This window comes from Ovis canadensis, chromosome 6, assembly GCF_042477335.2.
Source record: "Ovis canadensis isolate MfBH-ARS-UI-01 breed Bighorn chromosome 6, ARS-UI_OviCan_v2, whole genome shotgun sequence".
In the NCBI taxonomy this organism is placed as follows: Eukaryota; Metazoa; Chordata; class Mammalia; order Artiodactyla; family Bovidae; genus Ovis; species Ovis canadensis.
The window spans coordinates 86,592,740-86,612,372 of NC_091250.1; the positions used below are offsets into that span (position 1 = coordinate 86,592,740).

Here is a 19,633-nt window from a genome sequence, read left to right on the forward strand (position 1 = left end):
TTGTCTCTTCTTCCCGTTCCCTCCTCCTTTGCTGTTCACCCTGGCTGCCTGCTCCTGCGGATATTCATCCTCCCACCTTTTCACAGGGGCCTCCTCTACTCGCTGACTTCAGCAGTCCTCCCCCCTCATCTCCCCCACTCATCCCTCCCCTCCTGCCCCTCCTTCCCTTGCCATGCTTTCAGGGCTCCTCTTCTCCCATAGCCTATGACTGCAGTACCATCAGAGATTCTGCAGGAATTGGCGTGGTGTAGGGCTGGGAGGTTGGGGTGCTGGTGTGCAGTCAGGGGTGCGAATGAGTGGTATAAGTTCTATGACTCATCCCTCCTCCCTACTGTCAGTGATCAGTTCTGTGCTGAAGACTCTGAGACTGGTTCTCTGACCATTTCTGCTCCCGCCCCCCCGCCCCCCCCCATCAGAATCTAGCATCCTTCTAGGAGTCTCTCCTCACCATCTAGCTTGGAGTTTCCTGCTTCTTCCTTACCAATCAAGTCTTCGCCATCTCTACCCTACTCCAGCCACCTTGGGCCTTGTCACTTTCTTCTTGGCCCCTCTGTTCTTTGTAGTCTCCACTACCTTCGTGGATGGCTTCATGGACACCCCTCATACCACACCCTCTGACCACCCACTGGGTGCTGATGAGTATGTCTCTGGCCCTGATCTCCCCCACCACCCCCTCTCGGTTTGCGGGACCTTCTAGCGACCGCCGGCTGGTCCACATATCTCTAAGTCAGTTTTATCCCCCTCTAGTCTTTTGGCACCCTTTCTTCTCATAGGTGTAAGCCCCAAACTGGGCTGTCTTCTCTCCTTCCTCTTACTTCCTCACTGCTCAGATCCAGCGCATCCCAAGGCCCCGTGTTTACCCAGGAAGCCCATCTCTCCTGTCCATCCCCACGCCTGGCTTATGCTCTCATCAGCTCCGGTCTGGGTCTAGTCTCCTGGCTGTTCTTGTCTCTAGTCCTGTTCTGTCAGTACTGTCCTCCCCTGCTGCCAGAGGGGTGCCCCCGAAACATGCACCAGTAGCTCCCCATCAGGGCAGGCTCACTTCCTTAACACGACAGAGACCCTGCTGGGTCTCTGGCCTTCCACACCCTGATCCTGCAGGGATTCTGAGTAACACATGACTTCTAAGCGTGCACCTTACTGGTTCTGTGACATTAGCTCTTGTGGTCCCTGACCTGATAGACTTTCTCTGTCTGCATGCAACCTGGCCAGGTCACACACATTCTTTAATCTGAGCTCTAGGAATCCTTTCTGACCCCTCTTCTTACCATCCCCGCCCCCATCGCCCTTTTTTGCCTATGCTTGCTTCATTGTACTGTTATCTGTGTGAGTCCAGCTTCCCCACTGGGCTGCCATCCCCTGCTCTGTATTCCTGGTCCTTGGCCCCACCCAGGCGAAATAGTAGACGCTCAATTACCATTGCATCTGTGAACACACATTTCAGAAGCACTGGCTTTGTTTCTGAGCCCTTTCTCTGTGCGATTAATGACTAACACTCCAGCTTTTCTTTCTCTGCCCTTTGGTTTCTTTCTTTCAATTAATTCATAATCTTTAGACCAACATTGAAAGACACTTGAGTTGCTTAAAAAAAAAAAGCTGTGCTGCAGGAAATCTTTGTTATTTTGTGATTTTTAAACTGACTTTCAAATGACTGATCATTTTACAATGGTCTATTGCTATTACTTGAAACCCTAAACCATCTTGAACATGGAAACAGATTTTGTGTAATCCCTGAATATCCTGGACCTAAAGTAGTACCAAGACCTTGCATGCAGAGAGAAAATTTCTTTTATTTTCAAAAGCTAAGTACAAATTTGCATTATACTAAGGAAATGTTTTTTCAGTCCCCAAACATGGGAATATTACAGTGAGAGACTTAAAGGATGGTGAGGAAGTTTTGTCAGTTTTTATTCATCTCAAGTCTAAAACCAAGTAGATTTAGGCAGTGAGTTCTACTCAGTTGAGTCCTTTAAATCTCTGTGTTACAAAATTAAAGATAACTCTGAACTTTTCTCTTACCCGCCCCCTCCCCCCCAACAATCCATCGGAAACAGAACAATTGTAAATTGGAATTCATATGATCCATTTAGTAATGTTCTCAGATTTACCTGTGGGGGTGCTCTTCAAGGTTGGAGATACTCAGGATTTGGGTGATGTGTTTGGAAGTGTGTGGTTGGGATGTAGTTCAGTTTCTTTGAAAGCTCATGTTTTTTCCCCCCTGAAAAGATGCATTTGAGTTTTTTGTTTGTTTTACTGTATGTATTGTAATATAAAACAAACGTTGACAGTAACTTGTCACTGAGTGAAACTGACCTTCAAGAAGACCGTTATGCAATCTTCTAGCTGAGAAAAGCACTACTCTGTAAGGTGACGTCCTAAATTACCTTCCCCAATCCTGCACCTCTGCATTTCCTGTATGTAGTCATTCCTTCACTGTGCACTTACTGAGCACTTTCTGTATTCCTGGTACCCCGTGAGGCTTTGAGGCTAGAGATGGGTGCAAACCTTGCTTTAGATTCTGAGAGCTCGCAGTTTAGCGGGTGGGATGGGGTCTTCGTAGGATGAACTTTTCCTCAAACACACATACAAATAGACACATACAAACGCAAAGTCTTCCTGGCTCAGCTCTCACAGCGCCTCTCCGTGGAGCTTTTCATGTTCCTTTTGGGCAGAATGACAGTTGCCTCCTTTGAGTCTTGGGACCTGTTTGTCATCTTTCAGTCTTTTTGCTTCATTTGCATTGGATTTGTCTCCTTTGCAAGACTGAGTTCCCCACCAGCATCTAGTTCACTACCATGGTAATAATCCTGCGATAGATCCATGTTGACACCAGTGACTTCTTAATGGTTCTGGTGGCATGGCTTCACCACTGTGGGATGGGGGACTGTGCTAGGGTCCAGGGCAGGGCTTCCTTCAGTTTGCATGAGGATCCAGAGTGGATTCACACTCTCCCTACCACTGGGCAAGAGCATTTTTAATGACTTGTGTGGTTTTCACTGAGCTCATACCTCCCTCCCCCAGCTCTATTCTATTTCCAGTATGATCCACTTGTTTTTAAAGCCTCATGGGTGTTGTGGGCAATTACTACAATCCTTCCATCTTGATTTTTATCCAGTTTGCTCCTGTGGGAATATAAAAGTATGTCAGAAACAGTAGGATATACAAATCATTAGCTCTTTTATTACGAATTGTGGTTGAATAGTATGTGAACCAAAGAGTAGCTGAACTGCAGTAGAGCTTTGCACTTTGCCTTTACTTCCCCCCAAAACTAGAATAGCCTCTCTACGTGGGTCTTCAGTGCCATTATTTTGCCTGGTTCCTTATATTTGTGTCCAAAAAGGAGAAGGTTTTGTAATGACTTCCTTACTTTGAACTTCAGCTGTAAATCTGGTTTTGGCAGCTTTAGATATTTGTGAAGGATATGTTAGACATTTGTGAAGGAGGACAGGTGAGACTTGTTTGAATAAACAGTTGACATGGTCCAGCCACTACTGTAGATGCTTGGGGAGCCTCCTGTGCTCAAGCAAGTCACCCATACTTATGCGGGTCATTAAGAGCCTCCTCTAGAAGTCCAGTGTGGACTCTCAATGAGTCTTTGAATCCAAAGATTACAGAAAATAGCAGGTCTACCTCGAATGGGCTTATTTTGCTTAAGAAAAGTTGATAGCTTTGTTCTTTTTGATGGAGAAGCAAAACCTTTCCTGAGTTTGGGTTGACTGATGGGCATTCTCAGACCGTTCTGAGCTGCTGTCCTCCACACCCACAATTTTTAATTTTAGCTTGGAATGCAGAATCCCCCCGTGTTTGCAAATTGGAGGCCCTCTCTCACTCTTCTAGTGTTTCACCCACATTTAACTTGAAGTACTTGTGGGTTTGTTTTTTTTTTCCCCAGTCGAGCCACCCTTGTAAGAGTGTTGCTTAGTTATCAGAGAATCGACAGCTTTCCCCGCAACACATACTCATATTTCATCAGCTTTCATAACATGTGCTTAGATATAAGAGACGTGGGTTCGATCCCTGGGTTGGGAAGATTCCCTGGAGGAGGGCATGGCTACCCACTCTAGTATTAGACAGAGGGACCTGGCGGGTTACAGTCCTTAGGGTCACACAGAGTCGGATACTACTGAACGACTTAGCACACACACAATTTATATATAATATACTGTCAAGTCCAAATTCTATAAACAGGTTTGAAAATAAAACCAAGGGACTCAGATAGTGTGAGGAGAGAAGGAAAAATAGATGGAAGAAGAATCTGGTAGCCTTGGGCATTCAAGTCTCTTGGGCAGTAGTCAGTGTGATTTAAAACTCTTGGGTTATTCAGCCCAGAGAGTTAAAGAGCTTCTGCTATGAATGCCTACTTTGTATAAGGTAGTAGAAAGCTAGGAAGAAAAGGTAGTGTTCATGCCCTTAAGCACAACTATGTGGAATGAATAAAAATAATAACAGTGATTAATTTTTAGTGATGTGGATTTAAGATAAATTTGGGGGGCTCACAGAGGCTGCTACTGAAGGTCTGAGTGGTCAGATAAGAAAGAGCCAAGGAGGCTGAGAAAGTTTGAGGCTTCACCTGGGCCTTGATTTTAAATTAGATCAATTTTAATTATTATTGATTTTAAATCTAAGAATTACTGATTTTAAGTTTCTAAAAAATTGTGGCAAAATATACATAATATAAAAAGTACCATTTAGGAGTGTCTAATTCAGTGCTATTAAAGTGTGTTCATGTTTGGGAACGCATGTAAGAATTAAAGATTTTAAAATTTAAAAAATAAAAAACTAAAAAAAAAAAATTAAGTGTGTTTACAACGGTGTATCACCGTCACCATGTCCTAAAGAAAATCATCCCAAACAGACACTCTGTAGCCATTAAAAGAATAACTCTCTAATCCTTCTTCTCTTTAGCCCTTGGCAACCTCTCTCCTATTTTCTGTCTCTATGAATTTGCCTATTACTCGTACCTTGTATATGAGGACCCATACAATATTTAACCATTTGTGTCCGGCTCATTTCACTTAGCGTAATGTTTTCAAAGTTCATGTTGTAGCATGTCAGAATTTCATTCCTTTTTAACTCCTGTTTTGTGTATACACCACTTGCCCATTCATCTGTTTGATGGACAATTGCGTTATTTCCACCTTCTGGCTATTGTAAATACTGCAGCTATGAATGTTGGTGTACAGGTATCTGCATTCCTGCTTTCAATTCTTTTGGGTATGGTTAATTTTATACTGGTCAAAGAGATTATAGAGGGTACGTTGGTATTTGTTTTGAACAACTGTTAAAATCTTGCATTGTTGACTGTTCGTAAGTGCCCTTTTCCTTTCTTATTTATGCTTTTTGAGATCAGGGACTGTCTCCTAGGTCCAGCACTTACCAGGATAGCTGGAATGAATATTTTCTGAATAGATCCTGGAGTTCCTAGCCCCCAGCCATCATTCACTCTATTAGTTGGTCCTCAGAATGGTGGGTTTTGCCATCTGTCATATTTGGGGGACTCATTAATTAACATATTCAGGAAACAGAAAATAACTCAAGTGTTTTTATTAGTCAAACATCATTAGGGAAGTACATTTCAAACACAAAAAGTCCTGACATAGATAAAACCTCATTCAGCAAATGTCTGTTGAGAACTTGCTATATACAGATACATTTCAAAATGTATGATTCCAGAGCAGTTTCAAAGCTCAGTTGGACTAATTTATTGATATTGACTTTTAAATATAAAGGTATGTGTGTGTATATATATATATGTCTGTGTTTTTACACATACAGACACACATACTGTGTGTTTGTATGTATGTGTGTGGGTGTGTGTATATATATATATATACACATATATATATATTTAACATGAACCTCTAATCTTTGTGTGTGTGTATGTGTAAGAGAGAGAACATTATAACAGCACTCAAGATAGTTTGGAGAAAAGAGAATAAATAATATCCGCAGCCACGTTCTAGTATATGCTCAAGTTTGTGGGTTGAACTTACATTTTATTTTGAAAAGAAAACCCTGAATGCCTCTGGTGGTGACTGTTTTAAAAATTTATTCTTTTAACTCTGAAAGCAAAGTGTAAGCTGCTGCTGCTGCTAAGTCGCTTCAGTCGTGTCCGACTCTGTGCGACCCTATAGACGGCAGCCTACCAGGCTCCCCCGTCCCTGGGATTCTCCAGGCAAGAACACTGGAGTGGGTTGCCATTTCCTTCTCCAATGTGTGAAAGTGAAGTTGCTCAGTTGTATCCAACTCTTCGTGACAACATGGACTGCAGCCTACCAGGCTCCTCCGTCCATGGGATTTTCCAGGCTACTGGAGTGGGTTGCCATTACCTTCTCCAAAAGTGTAAGCTAGTGATCTCAAATTTGGAACCTTTTCTTTTGGTGGTACCTATGGTAATTTTAATGGATGAATCAAGCCATTACTTTTTCTTAGTAGAGCAGCAGAATAGACATTGTTCTCCTTTGGAGAAGAGGTCAGTAGACTGTTGACATCTGTTACTGGGGCTAGGTGTTTCAGAACCTGTCCTTCCACCAATCTTTTATATGGTCAGTGATTGAAGGGAACTTTTGTGTAACTGTGCTGGGGTGGAGAGGGAGTGCGATTTATGATCCTTGTTCTGAGGGCCCTAATACCCCAGAGTAGGCAGAGGTAAGGTCTAGATGTAGACCACTGTTGTACATCAGAAGCCAAATGGGTGATGGAGCTGAAGGTTTTTAATATCCATGAAGATTGGGCTTTCTTCTTGATAAGGAGGCAAAATGATGGAGTAGTTATGTCCTGGGTGCATGGACAGAGAGGTGGGCATAGCATGGAATGAGGAGCGTTCACAGGATCCTTAGGCTAAAAGGATTGGAGAGGCAGGTTGGGTCCAGAGGAAACAGCTAGAAATTAACACCATGAGAGTGCTCTGTAAGCTGTGCATAATGTCAGCGTTAGCTGCTGCTTGCCTCTGTTAGGGTTTTTGAGGCTGGTGTTGGGGCTGTTGAAAAAGTGTTTTAGGCTGACGGATCTCAGGGTTATGAAGCAGGATGATTTGGGGGTGGGGTAAGTGGAGGCTGGAGACATGGAGATCTTTCAGGAAAGGATTTTCTTTCTGGACATTGTAAATGACGTCTGGGATCAGGGCGGCAGGAGTGGAGAGACGTACAGGGATGTGTGACAGGCTCTAGGGAATGACTGGTATGATTTATTGCAAAGGAGGGAGAAGTCAGGCAGAAATCTGGGAAATGATGGGCCCAGTTACTTCCATAGGAAATGTCAGGACTGATTGGAGGGAAGATGAGACTGTTTCTAGAGTAATCGTGTCTTGTACATATTACGTGTTTTCTGCATGCCTGAGGACAGTTCTGGGTGCTTTCCATAACAGCTTTATGAATTAGGTGCTGTTACTGCCCCCACTTTCCAGATGAGGAAACCAAGGTAGAGATGCTTGGTAACTTTCTTAAGGATCACACGCTTGCATTCTGGCAGATGCAAATCTGGACAGTCATACCTCTAAATGTGATGGTACTGAGGGAAGTAAGTTAGATGGATAAACAACAAGGTCCTACTGTATAGCGCAGGGAACTATATTCAGTATTCTGTGATAAACCATAATGGAAAAGTGTAAGAAAAAGAATATATATATATAACCAAATCACTTTGTTTATAGTAGAAATTAACACATAATTGTAAATCAACTATACTTCAATAAAAAAAAATTAGAACCCTCAAAAAATAAAGAGAGTCAAGTTCTTACCTAGGATGCCTTAACTGCTTTCACTATAGTAACTAAGTGAAGAAAGAAATACTGCGGCACACTCCAGTATTCTTGCCTGGGAAATCCCGTGGACAGAGGACCCTGGTGGTCATTTCCTTCTCCAGGACATCTTCCCAGCCCAAGGACTGAACTTGCATCTCCTGCATTGGCAGCTGTGTTCTTTACCCCCGAGCCACCATGGAAGCCCAGAATGAAATATATTTGCAGTATAAATTCTTAAGAATTTTTGAATTAAATTGAAAGTACTTCATTTTTAAAGGAGATAAATACTTGAAAAACCAGCATCTTCACTTACCACTGTGCCCATTTTCATTATTTAACAGTCTGTATGACTAAAAGTCACCCCAACTACTTCATTTCCATAGTCTGGTTCCACCATTTAGAGCTTCAGTATGGGGACACACACAGTCTGGGCCATAGCACTTCTCTTACTCTTGGTGCTCGGTAACATGTGATGACTAATTCACCTTATTGTTCATGACTCAAGGCTGCCCAGAATCTTCTGATCTGGGGTGTACTTTGCATGACGTCATGGGGCTATAATTGATGGCATGGTTGGAAGGCACTCAGATGAAATACTTATCTGGATAACTAAACTGAGACTGGTGATTTATACACACCTTCAGGGGACAACTTCAGCCATTCTGTAGAGCACTTTTGGGCCGTCCCTCTCTGTGGATTCTGTTCCTGCTATCCTCAGATGTCAGCATGCCTCCTATTTTTTTTTTTTTTTGATAAACTTATAACCTTTTAACTGCTACTGAAATTTTAACTACAGATCTATTTCTGTGCTTTCTCCTGCCATAGTTCTCCAGGAAGAGGTCTACACTTGCAGGCTTAACCTTGAAGCCAACAGAAATTCCCACTCAACTGAAATTGGATTTCCTGTGGTGTCTTCCTAACCAGATCTGGGGACCTGTGTTCGCTCCCTTTGATCTTGCTCAGCATCTGCCCTGGGACCCATCTACCTTCTCTTGGAAACCTTTTGATGTGTTGCCTCCCTTGTCTTTTTTAGCCTCTCCCCCTCCTTTCTGATGGTCCCATTAAAAAAAAAAATCTGTCTTGGCTCTTTCCTACCCACTCTTAGCTGGAAAAACTCTGTGACCAGTACTCATTGTGTCCCTCTTTTTTTTTTTTTACAAAACCGTTTCCTTGGATTATTTGATCCTGTCTTATAACTTCACAGGTACTGCTCTTTCCCCACCATCTGAATTTCACATCATCAGGTGAGAAGTCCACCTGCTGGCCAGGTGTAGCACCTGGGAGCAGGTATCTCGCTTCTCCCATCTCTGTCCCTTTCTCATCATCTGAATTGGTGGTGAGAAGTCCACCTGCTGGCCAGGTATAGCACCTGGGAGCAGGTGTCCCGCTTCTCTCATCTCTGTCCCTTTCTTACCATCTGAATTGGTGGTGAGAAGTCCACCTGCTGGCCAGGTGTAGCACCTGGGAGCAGGTGTCCCGCTTCTCCCATCTCTGCCCCTTTCTCACCTTTTCTCCATCCCTGCCCTGAACGTGTGCAGAGGCTCCTGCTGTGGCTTCCTCTGGCCGCCCCTGCCTCCCACTGGCCCCTGCCGCCCACCCGCTGCTTCCTCCACTGGCTTGGATGGCTTTTGCTGCTCCTTCAGAACCCACATCAGTTCTTGTCTCTGACCTTGTATGTGTGGAGGGGAGCTTGTGCCTCTCCAAGGCACATGAACCATTTCCCCCATGATCCTGCAGAAGTGGCTGAAAGCCCCCCAAGGAGCTCTGTTATCCTGGTGCCCTCGCCCCCCTCGCCCGGATTGTACGTGAGTCAACCTTTTGTGTTTTTCACTGCGCCGTCACCACTAGTGTGCTCTTTCTCTGGCCGCCTCACATCGTCCTCTTGTCTAAATCCTTAACTGTCAGTTCTGTGGCTTCTGCTGGCCTGAGGGCCAGAACTTTTCACTGATGTCCTTGAGTCTAGTTGACCTCGGGTATCTCACTGTGCACGAGTGTCTCTGGTGTCTGTCTGTGGTATCTGTCTGTCTGCTCTTTCTCCTCTTCTGATACTGTGGAAATCCAGCCCACTTCTTTCTCTGTAGCCTGAAGTTGTCTTGAATCTATGTTTCATTATTCTGACATTGAACGCTGTGTACTTTAAGCTCTGGAGTATAAGGACTTTGTGTCCCTTCTACGTGGATTTTCTCCCAGCATCTAACACAGTGCTTTTGCAGCTCATAAGTAATGAACAGATACTTACCTCCATGCAACGGATGCATGTATGCACTTGTATGCACAATGAATGGATTGGCTGCTGTGATTTTTCTAAGGTTCCAGTTTCATATTCAGAGTCTCTAGTTTTGTATCTTCAGTCTGACACTCTCCCAACTGAGCTATTTAGGCACTCCTTTTAGTTTTTGTATCTTTAGTTTGCTATGTAGCAAATTTCTGTAGGCATTAGGTTGATCAGGCTGCAACCCAATGTCTGCTATGAAATCTCATGATCTGATCATTAAAATAAGATTTTCATTTTCTGCCTTATCATTTGAAACACAAAGATCTTCTTTTTTTTTTTAAATGACCATCACCGAATAAAGAGAAATAACTGAATTCACAAAGCTATAAGAAAAGCCAGGCTAAAATGATCCTGTAAATTTTGCCTAAAGAGTGATGGGCCGGTAGTTTTTTTGTTGTGGTGTTTAATCATGTGAGGTTTTGTTTTTGTTGTTTCTAGACTGGGTGTCAGCATGTCAGTGTCATCACAGTGGCCCATATTCAGAGTGGAAACTTGACCCTGTGTATTTAACCCAGAGAATGCCATCCAGCATGTCTTGGCTTGCATACCAAGGGTGACCCTCAGGATTAATTGAGAGTTGCTGAAAATAGCTTAATTTTCTAGATGAACTTTAGAAACTTTAAACAGAACTCTCTCACCATAAATAGCTGGGCAGCTTTGTCCTATTTTTATTGTCGAGTACACAGAAGATGGAAATCAATATTGGAAAAAATGCTTTATTTCGCCCAAGAAAAAGATCATGTTCAACACGATTTTCGTTTTTCTTGGCAGGCTCTTCTCAACCATCTGTGAGTCCAGGGGAACTGTCTCTACCATCTATCCATCCAGCAAAATCAGAGTTAATTGTCAGTGTTGGCGACGAGATTAGGCTGTTATGCACTGATCCAGGATTTGTCAAGTGGACTTTTGAGATCCTGGGTCAACTGAGTGAGAAGACAAACCCGGAATGGATCACCGAGAAAGCAGAGGCCACAAATACAGGCAATTACACGTGCACCAATAAAGGCGGCTTGAGCAGTTCCATTTATGTGTTTGTTAGAGGTAAATGCTCAGCTTTCTTTGATGCTATGCTTAGAGAACTTTATATCCTGTCCTTAATTAAGGATGACATATAGATAGCTGAGTCATGGATAAAATATGGCTGGGTCTAGAAAGCATAAAACACAATTTTCTTGGTTAGTTTTCCTGCATCTTCTGATACAGTGGCTTCGGGTCTAACTCCAGCTGAAGGTCTTGTAAGGCTGTGATGCTCTTCCTAATGAGGTTACAATATGGTTTAGCCCATTTGTCCTGGTGGTGTCAGTAAACCCTGAGAATAAATTAGGCCCTTTGGGAAGACAGCATTTTAATGCTTTGAGATCCCAGATATTCCTACTTAGTAAAAACACTTCAGGGAACTAAAGGCCTCTAAAGGCCCCAAACAGACCAAAGCTTCAAATGAATTGCCCCACTTTTAGAGAGTAAATTCCAGAAACAATTCAGTTGGTTAAGCACCCTCTGTCCTTCCTGAGTTCTTAATAGTAGTCAGTTCATTCATTTAAAAAATTGTGACCTTTGAGAAATAAAAGGAAAATGTGATGGTTGGATTTCTGTACCTCATTTCCTGTGATGAATGCAGTGATTCATCTGTGTTTGTGCTTTTAATAACCTTGTCAGAAGGAGGTTTCCTGGTGGGGCCAGGGGAAGGGGTAGGGGAGGGGTCTTTTTGTTGGTATAAAAACTAGAATACTTAAAGCTTAAGAGACATACGAAGGTTATAGGAGGAGAAATAGTTTCAGTTCTCGTCCTGGGTTTGCAACCTCGTCTATGATATTGTGGAAGAAGACCAATAAATTTGTCCTAGATTGTGAATCTGAGTAACCTCTGGAGTCACAGTTCCTCAGAGCAACACTTGGATAAGATCACCTGCTCTGTCTTCCTTATATAATTGTTTTCAGGGAGACAGAATTAATGCACATGCTAGCTCTATGGAAGGTTAGTAAAACTGACTCTGCTGTTCGCTATGAAGAAGGTCGCCATGAAACTGAAACTGCCTCTCTTTAGTTCATCTTTTACTCTTTCCTGGGTGGATAGCTGAAAAGAAATACACGTTCACAAGCCACAGCTAGCCTCTGGGTATGTTTCCATAATTGTTGAGCCACCCGTGTTCTGTTCTTTGACATTCAAGAAGGTACTCCGTAATTTCCAGGTTGTAATGAAGTGTCATTCTGCTTATTAATAGGATGGATAGACGTCTGAATAAATAGGGAAACTGCTGCATTAGCCAAATCAGTCTCACAGAGTGCTCAGGTTTTCTTTATAGGGGAAGTCATCCTCAATAACTTAGAACTATATTTAATTATTACCAGTTTAAGATGTTTAGATGCCTATATAGTTTGTCTTATGGCAGTTAAGGAAATCGGGGCATTAGCTCAAGTGACTGAGAAAAAATTAAGTGGGAAAATAACCAACTATAGCCTCAAACCCTATTTCAGCCATTATGAGATAATTTATTTGCAGAATAAATTAGTTAGGCTGGGAGGTGCATAATTCATTTAAGAAAACTCTTTGAAAATTGGTCAAAATTATATGATAAGTGGATTTCAATTATGTCATTGGTTTATGTGGAGCACTCAATTTGCATGTGGAAAGGACATTTAAAAAACATTTTAGGGACTTCCCTGGTGATCCAGTGGTTAATATTCCACACTTCCACTGTAGGGGGCACGGGTTCAATCACAGGTTGGAGAACTAAGATCCCGCATGCTGCACAGTGTGGCCAAAAGATGAAAAAACGTTTTTAAGTATAACCTGTTGGCTCAACCATGCGTCTGTATGATCATTACACAGTGTAGAGGTGGCAGCGTATTGTGTGTACAGAATGAGGTTTGTATAGAGGTCCCAGTCGGCCTAAGGCTTTCTCAGTCCATGCCAGGTATCGCAGCATAATTGCTAATTGTACCTCTTTCACATCCAAGTGTCCTGGTTTGGACAATCATGTATTTACCACAGCATTGCTGAACCTCATAAGCTTCCTTTGTGCATATCAATTTATTTGATTGCCAGAAATTCTATTTGTATGTCTCTTTCAAGGAATAGAATAGAGCACGGACCACATGTTATTTGTACTGTGTGGCCCCCTGATGGTTTTCTAGATTCTTTTCAGAAGCTGGAGGGTCCTGGAGACTGTGAACTCTGGAAAGAAGGTCACTCGGGTTAGTGGAGAACACTTTTCCCCACACTACTAGATGTCATCAGGCTGCCTGTTCTTGGCCTATGTTCTTTGCAGTGTTATCCGTTTTAGAAAGAAAGCAAATATTATATAAATATTACAAATATTTATATTCATAAATATAGTGAAACATTTATATGTATAAATATTTATATTTATAATTTAAAAATAAAATTTAAAATAAAAATAAAATTTGTAATATTTATATTTATGGATATTATAGTAAAATATTCCCAGAGTTGAAGAGCTCAGATTGTGGTATCAGTCAGACCTGGGTTTGAGTTCTTTCTAGTCATTTCTGGGCCACATCACTTAAGGAGAGTTGCTAGTTTTGAGACTTCGGTTTATCTGTAAAATAGTGATAATGATAGCGCCCATCACATTATAGGTGTTTTGAGGATTAAATGAGAAAGGTAAATGTGTAATGGTCCAATCTTAGTGCCTGACATATGGTTTAAGTGTTACCTTTTCCTTATTAGTATAGTTCAGATAAATTCTACTTTCATTTGCAAAGAATAAAGTCTGCAGCCATTTGGGCTACTGGGGATTTTTGCTGTGTGAGAGCATTTTTTTTTTTTTTAATTTTTTGGCCGAGCCACACAGCATGTGGAATCTTAATTCCCTAAAATGGCACCCCACTCCAGTGTTCTTGCCTGGAGAATCCCAGGGATGGAGGAGCCTGGTGGGCTGCCGTCTATGGGGTCACACAGAGTCGGACATGACTGAAATGACTTAGCAGCAGCAGCTGCAGCCAGGGATCAAACCTGTGCCCCCTGCAGTGGAAGCATTTGACCACAGGATTACAAAGGAAGTCCCTGAAAGGCAACATCTTAGATCTTTATAAAGTGTTTTTATTGTCACTTTGTATACGTGCTGTTTGAAATACTGATTGTCGGTTATGCTGTAGACCCTGAGAAGCTTTTCCTGATTGACCTTCCCTTGTACGGGAAAGAAGAAAACGACACGCTGGTTCGCTGTCCCCTGACAGACCCCGAGGTGACCAATTACTCTCTCACGGGGTGTGAGGGGAAACCTCTCCCCAAGGATCTGACATTTGTGGCTGACCCCAAGGCAGGCATCACAATCAGAAATGTGAAGCGCGAGTACCATCGGCTCTGTCTGCACTGCTCAGCGAATCAGAAGGGCAAGTCCATGCTGTCGAAGAAATTCACCCTGAAAGTACGGGCAGGTACAGGCCCTTGTTTGCTTTCTGCTAGGTGTCGGAACATCCATTGATTTAAAAGACTTCTCTTCTCGCTGGTCCATCTTAGTATGTTGGTCACTCAGGCGGCTGCTGTGATCTGTTCTCCCAGCCTCAAAGTAATGCCAGCTGCTTGTAAATTCTTAATTTCACATTTCTCATACTATATGACTGGCCCAAGACCCACCTCCAGCTGGGTGGGTCTACCAGGGAAGAGTAATTCAATGGTCCTGGGGACAGTCATTAAACCTGCTGACATCAGGACATCCCAAAGTTTCGTAAATGCACAGTGTTCCTTTCAAGGAAAACTTATTGGGAAGCCTTACACTGTTTGAAAAGATTAGCATACAGATTGTTCACTCCTTGATTCACTGTTGATCTATGAATTGACTTCCTCCTTAAATATTTAATTCTAATGCCTTCTTAGACTGTTCACAATATGAGAAAGAAAGTACCAGCTGACAATGGACCTTGTTATGAATTCGACATGAGGTAGAATATTTTGGTAGCTGGAGGATACCTAGAATTGTATTACAGAGAACAACTAACTCAATACCAGAGGGCATTTAGCTATTGAGTAGTTACTGTTAAGGCTTTTGAAAAGGGTTCTCTTTGGAGTTAAGGAAAGTTTGATTGTTTAAGACCTGTTATTTTAAGAAGTAATCAAGATATTAATTTTACAGTACATGGGAAAGTTGCCTGTTTGGTTAAAAGGATATAATTAGTTGTTGGTCACATCCTCATGAAAATCATCACGTGAAATAAAGATAAAGGCAGCTTCACTATGCTAGGGTTTCTACCTAGCTTTGTTCAGGATTATTATCATCTCAAAGTAGACATTCTCTCTTTTTCACTTTATATTAATTAATTTACTTGAAGGACACACAGTTTAATTCCTGATTTCTTCAGGTACACAAATAATGCAGATTGGTTAGTGCCATACTTTATATTTTACTTAAAAGACCACAGAGTGAGCTGGGCATGGCTTAGGAAAAATGGTAAGTTAAAATGTTAAGTTACAGTGCAACCAGTTGCTTGAGGGCCAATTTTCCTTTAATTCTAGCCATCAAAGCTGTGCCGGTTGTGTCTGTGTCCAAAACCAGCTATCTTCTCAGGGAGGGAGAGGAATTTGCAGTGACATGCTTGATTAAAGACGTGTCTAGTTCCGTGGACTCTATGTGGATAAAGGAAAACAGCCAGGTGAGTGGATTGTCTTCTCCGTTTTCCTCAATGTAGCATGCTGTGTGGGAGGTTTGAAGGCTTTTCTTTAAAGAAGTGTTATTTTTTTAAAAAAATGTGTTTTATTGATGTCTAGTTGATTTACCGTGTTGTGTTAATTTCTGCTGTACGGCAAAGTGATTCAGTAGTACATATATATGCATTCTTTTTCAAATTCTGAGAGAGTCTATTAATCATCCTGAGGATGGCTCAGCTGGTGTGTCTGTCAGAGGTGGAACTGTCTGGAGTGTGCTGAGATGTGTATTTCTCCATTTCATAGCACCATATGCAGGCGTGTACATTCATTATGAGTAACAAACAAATGTCATTTTATAAATTTATTTTGAGAAAATTGAAAACTGCAGACTTGTTATTACTCTATACTGTTTCTCTGAATGACTTTAGTGGGGAAAATTTTTTTAAAAATTAACAGTTCAGTGAATAGCTACCTTGATTTTTATAAAGTTATTATGGAAACTACTCAGGCCAGATTATTTAAAATACTGTGAAAAGTTGCCATTTTCCCCTTCCATATTAAGAAACATGATCTTAGATATTAACCAGGAAGCCCTTCCCTCCCCCATGAAAAGGCCTGTCCGTTTGAGAAATGGATTTCTTTGTATATGGGTCTGATTTCCTCCTTTGAGACTGCTTACCTGAGATCAGGTTGCTAATGGTTTTCTATTTGTTTTAGTTGCTATTAATAAAATGGTTGTCTTCAGTATGAAGCATTTGGACATGTTTCGGTTATCATTCATTTGACAAATTCATATTGAATGTCTACTATATGTCAGATACTGTGTTAGACATATCTTAATAAATTTTGGCTAGTTATATCTGAAGGGTTTTTTCCCTCTGAATTCACTCACATTAATAGCAAGGACTTTGAAATGTCCAGTTTCCCTAGTATTTTGCTTTTAAGATTCCCATTGACTGATTTTTCAATAATATCTGTTTGTATAATCTTGGCCATCTAGTTAATTTGCTATCATAGTAGTTTTTCTTCAGTACACACGTATGTATTACATTGGAAGGAAGAAAAATACTGTCTTTTCTTCCTCCTCTTCCTCTTCTTCCTCCTCATGCTCTGAATTGGCAATTTTATGCCTGTTTAGAGAATCCTATGCTAAATAAGTAACCGTGGCGATTAGCATAATACAAAGCATTATGATGGTGTTCCTGCAGACTTGTGATGGATGATACCTTGCTAAGTGAAGTCTGCTATTGACTAGGAGAATGGAACCAATGTCTCCGAGAAAGAAGTCCTAGTTTTCATATCATATAACCTAATAAAAACAATAGCTTACATATGGATTTTTGACTAACCCTATAGGACACAATCCCATATTAATTGCCTTTCTATGATCCTTGATTTCAGATGAGAAAACAGTTTAGACTGTGTGTGTAGCTGAGCCTCTGTATAACTTGAAAATTAGCCTTTCTGAGATGAGAAATAAATCGCCCCAGGCAGTTTTGTTCTGAACCATTTTTTCCCAGGAGCCCTGCTTGCCATTCCCAATTAATCCACTGGCACTGGTAGATAAGGCTGCAGTGTTGGGAGCTCTTTGGGGAAATCCCAGTGCGTACCTCCAAGGGTTAAGGAAAACCAAATCACGTGCGAACACTATGTAACGTGTGACTTGCAGATGGGGCTCATGGCTGAATGCCAGAGTTCATCCATGAGTCTTTTGCTGACATCCTTTGGCTTAATTTGGAATACTTGGTGCTATTATAGCACTATCAAATTATTTTAAAAATCTGTAGAATTTGATTTGAATCATTTAGGATAAGTTTAACTCACAATGAAATTTAGGGTGAATTGAGTGTTGGAGAGTTTTTGCAATTGTTTGTTTTTAAAATGTAAGAGAATCTTGGAGTTTATTCAACACTATAAATCTTGGTTAGCTTTTCTAAGGCTTATAAACTCTCATCTTTTAACTGCTTTTAATCATGGTCTCTGATAGTATCCTAAATTATGGCCTCCAGGTTTGGATGTTGATATTGTATCAATTATTGACAAACTATTCCTTCCAGCACCAGTGTATTCATTGTCCTGTTTAGCTCCCTAACAATGGACTCTTGGGCTCTTGCAGAAACTAGAGGGAAGATTTGGTAAATGTAGAATATAGTATGTGACCTGTCCATCGTCCTCTGCCTTTACAGAGGAGAAGTCTGTAACATGATGGACTAGGAGAGGCCAGAGAAAAATGTCGTTTCCCCTTCGTCTCTTCTTAACAATTGCTGTTAGGCAGCAAAAATGTCAGATTTCTGCCGATTATTAGAAGAATCTCTTAGAAGGGAGTATCTTCAAATCAACACAGTGCTCCCAGACTAGAAAGGCCTTTAAAGACTTTTGTTCTCTTATTCATTTTTGGGAATAAAATTTGAGACCATAGTGGCATCCTTGACTTGGCCAAGATCTCACAGTTAGTTAAGCAAGCAGGTTTCTCTTCTTTTTATTTCAAAACATTTAGCTTTGGCAGTCAGCTTTTATGTGTGCTTATTTTAGTGTAAAAAAAAATTTCTAAAAATATAATAACATGAGAAAAAAGAGAAATAGCTATAATTCTGCCACTGTACATTAGCAGCACTGTGCAATAAAAATAGAATGTGAGCCTCCAATGTAATTTAAAATTTTCTAGTAGGCACATGACACTAAAACAAAGTAGAATCAATTTTTAATGTATTTAGTCCAATGTATCCAAAGTATTTTATCATGCAATCAACATAATTATTAATGGGCTATTTTATACTACTTTCTTTCATATTAAGTCTTTAAAGTCTGGGACACATTTTATATTTACAACACCCTTCAGTTTGCATTTCAAGTGCTTGCAGTCTCGTGTGGTTAGTCCTTATAAATGCTATATTGCCCACATTTTTCCCATGTTTCTTTTCTCTCTGTCCCCATGCATATGTATGAACACATGGTTACTGAGGTATACTCATTCTACCCTTTCTACATAAAATAAGCATTTTTAATTTTCATGTATTCATAGTCTTTTTGATACCTGGTACACACTAGGTCATCTCTAGTTTTTCACTTCAGCAAATATCTTGAAGCTTTTGTTTCCTGTTGAGTTGTTTCTTTGAGATAAATTTGCTGGAGTTGATCAGGGCTCTGAACATGCTTCCTAGTTGCTTTCCAGAAGGATTGTTCTGCTTTACAGTGCTGTCAAAATGGTCTAATGCTAATAGGTCCACCATAGCCTGTACAGGGAGTCACCCTTGATCTTGTTCCAGGTCAATATCCGCTGTTGTTTTGGGTTTTTTTAGTTGTTTTCCCTCTCCCTTCTACCCCTCCCCATAGTAATAGGAATGTGTAAAAAAAAAAAAATTGGAAGATGCAGAAAACTCTATGCTATTCCGTTTCATTTTTTCAGAGAATGGTTGTAGTTTATATTACGGTTTTTTTCCCCATGAGGTTTCCATACAAGAACTCTCTCCATGTCTTATGTGCAGACAGATATTAACAGTAGGATGGTGATATCACAAGAGTAAATACACAACCTTTTTTCTTCAGCTCATGTGTAAATAATTTGGGGTTTGGTCTTACATGTCTTGTGTATTTCTGAATGCTCTTTAATAGTTGCCAAAATTCTGCTGGATAAGAACAATAGGATGAATTTTCAAGTTAATCTTACACATTGTAAATTTACTTTTATTAATGAAAATAATATAAATGTTAATAAAATAGAACATGATTGTTAGTAGTGATGTGTTTTCTTTCAATCACTGGGCTATAGAATAGAAAATACATAAATTCCAGGCAAGAGTACTGGAGTGGGGTGCCATTGCCTTCTCCAAATATGTATATAAAACAGGAAATATTGATAGGATGCAGGTATGCTGACTTGTAAAATATCAGTATCCTGTAGTATTTCTTATATACTAGCTTTTAAAATTTGGCACTGTTTTTTAAGAAAATGTTTAGCACTGCAGAGAATTTGGAATTATGTATGCTGTGATTATTAAGAAATGAATTTT

At 40.9% G+C, this 19,633-nt stretch overlaps 1 protein-coding gene across 2 annotated transcripts in view; it reads left to right on the forward strand.

The window, feature by feature from the left end:
• The window catches only part of KIT (KIT proto-oncogene, receptor tyrosine kinase), an 82,556-nt gene that overhangs the window by 24,866 nt on the left and 38,057 nt on the right, over positions 1–19,633 (forward strand). For both annotated transcript variants that reach the window (XM_069593098.1, XM_069593096.1), the window contains exons 2-4: positions 10,788–11,057; positions 14,135–14,416; positions 15,492–15,628. In XM_069593098.1, the coding sequence (XP_069449199.1) occupies positions 10,788–11,057; positions 14,135–14,416; positions 15,492–15,628 (689 nt within the window). The remainder of the gene's footprint in view (positions 1–10,787; positions 11,058–14,134; positions 14,417–15,491; positions 15,629–19,633) is intronic.